Raw genomic sequence first — 10,150 nt, forward strand, 5'->3', positions numbered from 1 at the left:
GATAGGGAGCTACGAAGGGTTATGAACACATTTCTACTCCTTATATATTGATAAATATTGCACTCACTGTGCTTTATCTTCAGCATTTGCAGTATTTTGTTTTCTATGGTGATACATAACACATTTCTACAGCTTAACTCAATAATCAATTCTTCTAAGATATACATGTGACCCCCTACCTCCCAGGACAGCAGACAAAATTCTCCTCTTTCCTTCCTGTATCCACAATAACACTTTACAGTTTTGTTTTTAAACATCCTGCAATTGAGAAAAATGAGGCTCTATCACTGACTTCTAGTGGTTGTAAGACTTGTGACCATCATACATGATAACAAGCTTACTTTAAGATTTGGACCTGTTGTTACAGGTGCTTAGAATTGCTTGGTAACCCATGTGGTAGGCTGGAAGTTAATACTGGCTGGCTATCTTCACCCAGAGAATTTCTATTCCATACACCCCCAACTTCACCCCAACCCTTGCCAACCATCTCAGAAATCCAGGCATTTGGTCACAAGGAGGTTGGAAAACTGGTACAAATGGCTCAGCAGAAATCCATCACCATGGCTTTAAAAAAAAAAAAAGCCAACATAAAAAGATGCCCAATTAACTGGGTACTAGATTCATAGTATCTCAGCATCTATATGCAGGTGATAGAATATATTACAGTTACTAAAATCAAGTCTAAATGATCTTTATAAATAAACATATATACATATGATCTATAGGAACAAAAATTTTTGGCCTTGAACCAAATTGGTTCATATGGAAATCAGCAGCGGTGTCCTAATATTAGAATTCAGATTTGTCTAACAAAACTTCTCATTAAAGTTTTATTTGAAAGTCATTAGTTTTAGAAAGGGTTATTTTCCAAATAAAATGTTTAATTAGTGCATCATTTAGAAAACCAAAATGGTCACTCATGGACCCTATCTGTCCCAAGTTTAGAGAAAAATTAGAATAAGGAATGCCTCATTGAAAAATATCAACTATTAAAAGTTATATACAGCAATAAAGAGTATTTTCCCTTAATTACTAAAAATCTTTTAAGCCTAAACCTCTTTAATAGAAATTCTTCTCTGATCTAAAGGCATGTCAGAAAATGAGTATTTTAAATGGGAGATAAAGTAGAGACAGGGTTTTCCATGGAAAATAAGGATTTCAGTGAAAGAGGTCAGGTCATCTAGTTTCAGATAGGAAAGCCTTCCTAGGCAGATTTTTAGGGATCTTGAAAGAAACTGGTGAGAATCAGATAAGCATTAGTGAATTATTTGGGCTCCATAGTTATGATCCAGTCATGATCATTGTTTTACCATTTGGTTGAGTCATGTATGGTATAAAAATGATATCAGATAATAAATACAAGTAAACTATTTTTAATGTGGAATGTCATGCAAGTTTAAACTCTAAAGTATAGCTTTTTGCACATATTTAATGTAAAATAGTTTTTGAAATTATAAATCAATACACACTACTCATTGTGGAAAAAATAAAAATGTAATATACACAGATGTAACTAATATTGACAACTTGGAGAATCAGAGGTTACAGGCTGAAGATACAGGGTATCAAGTGCAATATTTACCAATATGTAAGGAACATTAATGTGTTCATAACCCTTCCTAGTTCCCTATCATTTAAAAACCTCTAACACATCAGCTGTTTATTCCTATGTTTGCCTTTGTATTTTGTAATGGAATCAAGCAGAAGATACTGTGATAGGCTGTTAACCTAATCTGTCATGAATATGTTTCTATGGTATTGAGTAGATGTCTAGAATATTCTTTGTTTTTTTTTTTTTTAATGTCTGGAATACTCTTCTTAATGCTTCATTGTATTCTCCTGCCACTGTCACTGGACTTCTAAATTCTACCTATTTTTACTTTTATAAATAGCACAATATGAGGAAGAGTCTTACACATAAAATTTTTATTAATATCCATAATGATTTCCTTAGGATGAATCTCTGGAAGAAAAATTTTCCAGTCAAAAGATGTCTAGCAAGCTTTTTGCTATCAGAATCAAATAGCCTTGCAAAAAGCCTAACGGGGGCATCAGCCACATATAATAAGCAGGCCCCATTCTCAATAACATATAGACTCAAAACACTCAAAACACTCTTAAAACCCTGGCCAACTTGATGTGGGGAAATGAATTGCACTGTAATTTTTATTTGCATTTGTTTGAAGTAGAACATAAAAGTTCTTTCAAATGGCCCCACGAATACTTTATACTAATAATTTATTGGAAAGAGATAACACCTACCGCCTCTAGGTCTTCAAACTTAATGTCAGTTTAACTTTCTCCACGTGCTGCCAAAACACTTTTATATTAAGTTTAAGATTTTGTTAATCAGTTGTGTGTTTTTGCTTGTGTTGAAATCCTAAATGTTTGATATTATTTGGATGAAATAACTAGATAATGGAATGAACTTTTCATTTTCCATGTAGTTGTTTTGATGTGGTTTGGCTTTAGCCAGAGATGCCTTTCAAAATACTTAATTGGCATTGAAGTGATTATTTTTCTCATCTTCAAAATTTCCATGCATTTCAAACATTATGCTGCTGGATTTACATAACTTTATTGGGTAAAATAAATAAAATTTAAATAATACTTTTAAATGTCCCAATATTTGGCAATATCGTGTAGATCCTGCCCGCCTCACTTACCCTCCCAGCTAATTAAAACAGACCCCAGAGTTCATGTTAGTAACCTGTGGTAACCTAACCAGAGCAGACTGAACGTAAAAAGCAAGATAACTGAGGTGTTAACATTGCCCTGTGTATTGAAATAATCCACAGAGGCAATCAATACCTAAACAAGAGAGAAATAGATGCTAGAAGCTTCATCTCCAAGCCAGTTCCAATATCTTCTCTAATCCGTTACAAGGGACATTCCTGAGATCAATTTCATACTCAACAATATTTCAGTGCTTGCAAACACGTACAATGCTATAAAGCGACAGGGTAGATGACATGGTATTTAAGGCTTTGTTTCATATTCCATTCACCAAAAGACAAATGCATATGAGAAATAAATAAATAAGAACTGTTGACATTTTCTGTTTCTCCTACAGTTACCAAAACTTTTCAGTCAGGAAAGGGTGTAAGTTAAGCTATCGTCTAATGGTTCTCATAAATTCATAAAAGTGTAGGTAAAGAAAATATACTTTTCAAAACTACAGAATTAATATTGATTTCATCTGCCAAGTGATTAAACACAGATAGATTCAGGTGAAAAGAAAGGAGATGGCAAAAGGTCATTCATGTTTTATTACCGATTTCGCACTATTCCAAAATCAATTGTCCATAAAGTATGAAGAGACAATTATTGGAAGAAAAGGAATAATCTTTAGAGCAATAGAAGCCTCAATGAACTTATCTACCAAATGGGGGTATTAGAATAAATGACTTTTCTGTTATGAACCTCAGTGGATCCAAAACATCTATTTCTTTTTTTACAACATGGAAATGTTTGGTTTATTTTGGGGGAAAAAAAGAGTTTTGATGCTAGAAGCTTCATCTAAGATTTGGTTTATTTTGGGGGGAAAAAAAAGAGAGAGAGAACAGACCTGAGGGGAAAAACACATTTAAAATGGTCATGGTCACACCCAAAATATAACAGATATTTAGAGGGACCCAAAGTGGCTTCTCAATTCAAAATAATTACTTTTTATAAAGTGTTTTCTGGATCACATTCTTCATGAAAATAGCCATTTAAGTAAATTTAGAATTAAAAAAAGCCCCCAAAATGTGAATTTAATTATAATTACAATGATTTCCATAGTGGACACATTTTACCAACTCATGAGCAAAAGAAGTTATTACTTACTATTTGTCCCCTAGAGTAATTCTCCAACTGCACAAAAGAAATTAAATTCACATCATATTTATCCTTCTTTTCTTTCCAAAATTAGAGCTCATTTATGCATTACTGGGACTGTACAAAAGGTAACATACAAAGGATGGTAATGTATTAAGAAATAAAAGAAATATTTCTTCATAAAAATATATTGCAGTTTTCTTTTTGCATACGAAAGTATTTTAAATCGTACTTAAAAAATCAATAGCCTGCAATATTTTACAAATGTTCTTACAGACACTTTTGAGGCTGTAAACTTCAACCAGAAATATGTAGCATTTACATTGTTCCAGTGAATAGCATTCAAAATTTTTTTTCAAATCACAATGTCAAAAATATTCACAGAGTTTAAAATTTGTCGTAAAGTACAAATAATGTCAAAAATGATTGGCATATACTACAGCAAAGAGTCTTTTAGATGTTATGTGTTTTTTCTATATGTTTTACATATTTTATTCTAGCATAGATATTATGTTAAATTTTAATGTCAATAATCATAGAAAGAAGTGACGTTGGTATTTGTGTCTAGCAGACTGAAGACATGGAGTCATATCAAAATAGCAAGCTTAGGAACACTGCTTACTTTTTTCCTTTGGGAATCTTTATGTGACATGTTTAAATAAGCGGGAGTTAATTCTTTATTTGCTTTGTAGATCACATGAGAAATCACTCTTAATGGTTGTAAAAATGTATCAGTCTACACACTACAGAGTATTATTTCTACCTTCCATCAGGCAGTGGAGATATTAAAAGGTAATTTTCTGCGCCCTTCCTGATTATCAGTACTTACCTGCCCCGCAGCTTGCCAAGTAAAATTCATGGAATGGATATTGACAGGAATAGCTGGCATTCTTTGTTGTGCTTTTCTGAAATCATGTGTAAAAGGGGCCATTTTCCCTTCGGAAACAATCAAGATATCTTCTTCAAATCCTGGTTTAAAACAAAACAAAACAAAACAAAACAAAGCAAAACAAAACAAAACCATCAAACTGGGCAGACTTAAAAGAATCCAAACCAGAAAACGCACGCAAAAAGAACACTAAAGAGTTGGTATGGGCCACGTCTATACACAAAGCACCTGTCTAGGTGCCCACTAATTTTCCTCGCTATGTGATAAGAACTGTGCCAACAGACACATGGTTTCAGGAAACGGAGTGGACATACAGTCATCGGGTGCTACTAAATGCGGGGTCCACCCCAAAACACAGGGTTGTAGAAACTAGCAACAGCATGATCAGAACAACTACATCAGCTGAGGTCTCTGGAGACAGAAGTTCATACGCTTTCAGATGGAAAAGAGCTGATTAAAAGGTGGAAGGGAGCAACCTTCCTTGGAAATTAAGTTTTAAAAACACACTTAAATGCATGCATCTCCCCTTTCACAGAAGCGCTGGAGAGAGCGGAGACGCAGGTAGGGAAGGCAGCGGGCGCGGGAGCCTTACCTATGAGTACTCTCGCCTGGCGAGCATCGATCCACAGGTACAGGCTCTCCTCCCGCGGCTGCCCGACCTCCGCCCGCAGCACCAGCAGGCACGGGAGGATGCTCCACAGCCGGAGCGCCGCGGCGGGGAAGGCGCTTCTCGGGGCCATGCTCCTCCGGACCTCCCTCCCGGTGGCTCTCGCCGCTCGACCTGCTTTGCCTCACCTACCCAGCCTGCGGCCGCGAAGTCCTCCCTCAGCCGAAGCTGCGCCCGCTTAGACGGCCGGGCGTGCAGCCCCCTGGCTCCGGTGCGAGAGAGCCCGCGAGAGCCTGCAGGGGAGGTGGGAGGGAAGAGCAGGCGCCGGCGGGGAGGCGAAGGGGGCGCGGGAGAGAGCGGGGACGGCGGAGACGCAGGACTGGCAAAGCGGGAGATGCCAGCACGCACGCCGACGCCAACAGCCCCGGGGTTAAATACGGCCCGAGAGGGAAGAGCGGGAAGGGAGGGCGCGAGCGAGGTGCGAGCGAGGAGTGACGCGGCTCAGTCGGCCGCCGCTGGGGGGCGCTGGGTGGAGGGGGGGCGCGCGCGCGCTGGCGGCGCGAGACCCTCGGAGGCCGCGTCCACGCCGCGGGGCGCGGGTGCGAGCGCGCGCGGAGGGGGCGCGTGGTGTAGGCGATTGCCAAGCCCGGCGAGGGGAGGGGCCCCTAGGACGTCCCTCGCCTCTGCCGCCCACTTAGCGAGGCGTGGCCTGGGGGGAACCCGGAGAACTAACACGCCTGGCGTGAATGAGCGCTGAGGACAGTGACGATAATGCTGATGACGACGACGGCAACGACTAACATCCCCATGCCGGTGCCGAGGCAAGGCGCGTATTCCTTCACTTCTCCCTTTCCGCGCCTCTCGTTTCTCTCTGAGCAGCTCAGCGCTGATACTTGGCGCATTCCCATCCGTGTAAAACCCGACCTGCGGTCCTGGGGTGCCCTTGATGTCAGGCGCTGGGCTTGGCTCGGCGCGCAGGGCTTCCATTCCGCTCAGACAGCGAAGAGGGTGCTTTCACAGCTCGAGGAGGCTCTTCTCCCTGCTCACCCGGCGGCGCCAGGAAGGGTTCCCCTGGACGCTGGATGACAGGCGTACCTGACGCTGTCGGGGGAGGGAGGGTAGGACCCTTTAATATTTGCTGAGGTTTCCAGAAACTTGGAGGCACACGCGGTGGTACTGAAATCACAGGCGCTTGGGGGCAGGACCAAGGTTCTGGCCTTGTCTATGGGAAGAGTAGTTGGCTGGCAGTGTGGGCTGTAGTCTAACAGGGCCACCCGACCTCAGCAAAAGGGACTTAACTTGCCCCCTGCTTAATCCCTTGGCTATGCAAAGAAAATGGAAGCAAAAGGTAAAAAAACAAAAACAAAAGCAATACTTAGAAAGATTTCAGACTCAGAAAAAGGTTGTTTACTTCTCTTTGTTCTTTAGCACCCAGATGCTGCAACAAAATGTCCAAGGATCAAGTGTCCAGGGTGTGGTGTTTCACTTAGTCTTTTGTAGAGTGGTGGACACCTCAAGAGGGGAAAACAAACAGAAAAAAAAAAAAAAAAAAAAAAAAAACAGAAGAAAAGCCGAATTTGTGCATGCATTAAGTTAAATACCTGTTAGGTCATGAGCAGTTACTAAAAAGAACAGAATATTTCCAATTATGAAGTATTTTCAACTTTACAACTGTTGATCTTTACAAGTAATTAGACAAGATGTCTAATTATGACTGATTTGAACTTACAGCATCAAACTTTATAAGTACTTTAAAGTGCTTTCTTGGGGCGCCTGGGTAGCTCAGTGGGTTAAGCCTCTGCCTTCGGCTCAGGTCATGATCTTAGGGTCCTGGGGTTGAGCTCGCATAGGTCTCTCTGCTCAGGGGGAGCCTGCTCCCCGCCCCCCCCCCCCCACTTGTGATCTCTCTGTGTCAAAAAAATAAAATAAAAATTAAAGTGCTTTCTTAATCCTCAATTCTTTTAAATAGGTACTGTTATTATTTCCATTTTACTGTTGGGAAGCACGGTTCCCAAAAGCCCAGCAAGTTGCTTGTGTTACCCAACTGGCAGGGGGGCAGAATCAGGGTTCAAACCTAAGCACCCTGATTTAAGAGTCCATTCTTTTAGTCACTACACTTCGTACTGATAAGTAAATCATAATTAGGTCCCAAGCCTCACAGAGATTCTTTCTTTAAAATAAATATATTTACCTCTTTTCAAACATTTTATTAATTTTGAATTCATTTCAGTAACTATTCTTTATATAGTGTATTCACATACATTAGGCAACCTTTAGAGCCCTTCAACATTTCAATGCCAATTGTCTCCCAATTAAAGATAATTTCAAAACACAATAGACATTTACTTTGATTCCCTAAAGTGTGGTCTTTATTGAAACTTTTTTCTCTTAGTCATGCTCAAACCCCTATGGCTCTTGGTGCAAGGACGCCCTCTACAGGCTGTTATAATCAAATACTAAGTAAGAAATAACTCCTAAAATGCACTTTGGGATAGAGAAAAAGAGGGGCTAAATTCTCTCCTCATTCAACTTCCTCTGGGTAAGGTCCCCTCTATTCACTTCTCCTTAGCAGTGGACACTTACAAAAAGTTAGATCAATTATAGTTAGAAAACCATACTATTTTTAAAAATCTTGAACTCTTTGGATTTTAAAGGGAAGGAAAGAACATACGGTATATGCCAGTCAGCTATTTCCAAGAGTAAGAGGGCGTATCTTTTTTGGGAGGGAAGGGCTACCGAAGACCTAATTCAGGCTTGTTTCTCTGTTGTTAAGGAGCAAAGTGGCTTTTTCATTTAGAATGCGGTCATGTTTCCAGTTTCTGTATTAAAGGTAAGAATATTTATTTGCAAATGATAAAAATTTGGAAATAATGTGCCAGGTGGTATTACAAATCAACCTCATTCAGTATGAAAATTCTACCATTTATTGGCTGGCTCAGTGGGTAGAATTTACAGTTGAGAGACCTCCCATTATCTCATCTAGGTGGTCAAGGTCAACATCAACTAGGATAGGTCATACTGATAATACGTGTACCCTTGGTATGTTTTGAGAATGGCACTTTATCTCTGTGGCCTTCTCCTGAAAACCCATAACTTCTGTTTAATAGTGAGAAAAATATCAGAAAAACCAAGCTGAAAAATATCAGAAAAACCAAGGATATTTTGAAAAATACCTGAACGATAATCCTTGAAACTGTCAAGGTCATCAAAAACAAGGAAAATCTGTGAAATTGCTCCAGTCAAAAGGAGACTAAGGACACATGAAAACTAAATGTAATGTGGAATCCCAGATGGGATCCTGGAACAGAAAAAGGATATCAGATAAAATTAAAGAAATCTGAATAAATTAATACTAATGTATCAATACTGGCTCCTTAATTGTAACAATTTACTGTACTAGTATTAGGGGAATGTGGGTATGAGGGTAGACAAGAGCTCTCTATCTTTGCCATTTTTCTGTAAATCTAAAACTATTCTAAAAAATAAAAGTTTATTTTGAAAAGAAAAGGTGAAGACCTAAGTACATCCCAAAAGATTTGGCTAGCTGACATTGAAAATCAGAAGATTTCTCATAAAATTTGGATTTCTAGCTTCTCCAGACTTTTCCAGGCTTCTCAAGACTTCTTCAAGGAAAATTTAGAGATCTGACAATATTCCTCCCTTACAAGGGGACGTGTGTGAGTGGTGGTGTTGAGTCGTGGCTGCCATTCAAACGGGCCTCCGCTTCTGACAGTTCTAACACTCTTCTGTTGAACCTGCTTCACCCATTTACTTGACTTGCTGGGCTTCTATAGGATTCTGAGTTTGCTACTTTTGGACTAGAGGAGAGGCCATGGGATGGAGGGGGAAGGTGCCTGAGGGGTCTAAAATCAGCACTCATCCTAGAAGCGCTGTTGTGTGGGAATAGGGGCAAAGCCTGCTATAGAGAAGGATCTTGTCAGTACCCAGCCACCCACTTGCCAGACAAGTGGACTTTCTGCTGCCCACTCTGCCCCGTTGCCTCAACCAGAGCTTCAGGTGTTGGCACTAAGACTGGGGCGTATCAGCTGCATCTTGAGCTGTGTTTGGAGGAGGGGAGCAGGCACACCTATAGCACCCTGATATGGAAAGGGAACCACAGATAGTAAGTGAATAGAACAAGTGGCCAAGCATTATTTTTATTAGCAGTTCTGTTTAAAAAAAAAAAAAAAGTTTATATGTATATATTTATATCTTTTTATGTCTTTAATATGATGCACAGAAAATGTCTAAAAGGTTACATACTAAACTACTCCCAGGGGTTGTTGATAGGGATTGGAAATGGGTCTGGGGCATGATTTTTCACTTGATGCACACATTTCCCGATTTCAAAAAAAATGAGCAAATGCTCTTGTGATTAAAAGCATTTTTAAGCAGGGAGAAAGGTCTTTTCTTCCTAGCTTCAGTCAGTTTCTCCTAAAGTAGGCAGCTGTCACCACCCTGGGCCAACACTTCTTGCTATGCTGCTCGCATACTTTATCACTTCAGAACTGTTCATCACAACACATGACAGCTCATTACTGAGGCACAGCACAGCCTGAGCATTCCTCAGAGTTCCATGCAACACTCTTGCTCTTCTTCCCTCACATAAAAGCATTGCTAAGCAACCCAGCATATCTCATCTTCCACAAACCGTATCCATTATTTCCTGTTCATATAGGCTCTTTCATCTCTGTGACATTTAACAGCCATTATTTTGTTTGTGATCAGGGAAAAGAGGAAAACAATTTTATTGCCCAATATTAGAGGAATGAGAAACAAATTAGAACACTTTCATAGCATGAAATATTATTGAAGCATTAAAATTGATGTTGTGA

General features: G+C 39.9%; 1 protein-coding gene across 1 annotated transcript in view; it reads right to left on the minus strand.

Annotated features, from left to right (window-relative positions):
• WIF1 (WNT inhibitory factor 1) overlaps positions 1 to 5,925 on the minus strand; it is a 69,151-nt gene extending 63,226 nt beyond the window's left edge. The window contains exons 1-2 of the mRNA XM_059186235.1: positions 5,301 to 5,925; positions 4,649 to 4,788 (exon numbers count right to left, since the gene is read on the minus strand). Of these exons, the coding sequence (XP_059042218.1) occupies positions 4,649 to 4,788; positions 5,301 to 5,448 (288 nt within the window). The 5' untranslated portion in view covers positions 5,449 to 5,925. The remainder of the gene's footprint in view (positions 1 to 4,648; positions 4,789 to 5,300) is intronic.
• Between the last annotated feature and the right edge of the window lie 4,225 nt (positions 5,926 to 10,150).

This window comes from Mustela lutreola, chromosome 8 (genome assembly GCF_030435805.1).
Source record: "Mustela lutreola isolate mMusLut2 chromosome 8, mMusLut2.pri, whole genome shotgun sequence".
In the NCBI taxonomy this organism is placed as follows: domain Eukaryota; kingdom Metazoa; phylum Chordata; class Mammalia; order Carnivora; family Mustelidae; genus Mustela; species Mustela lutreola.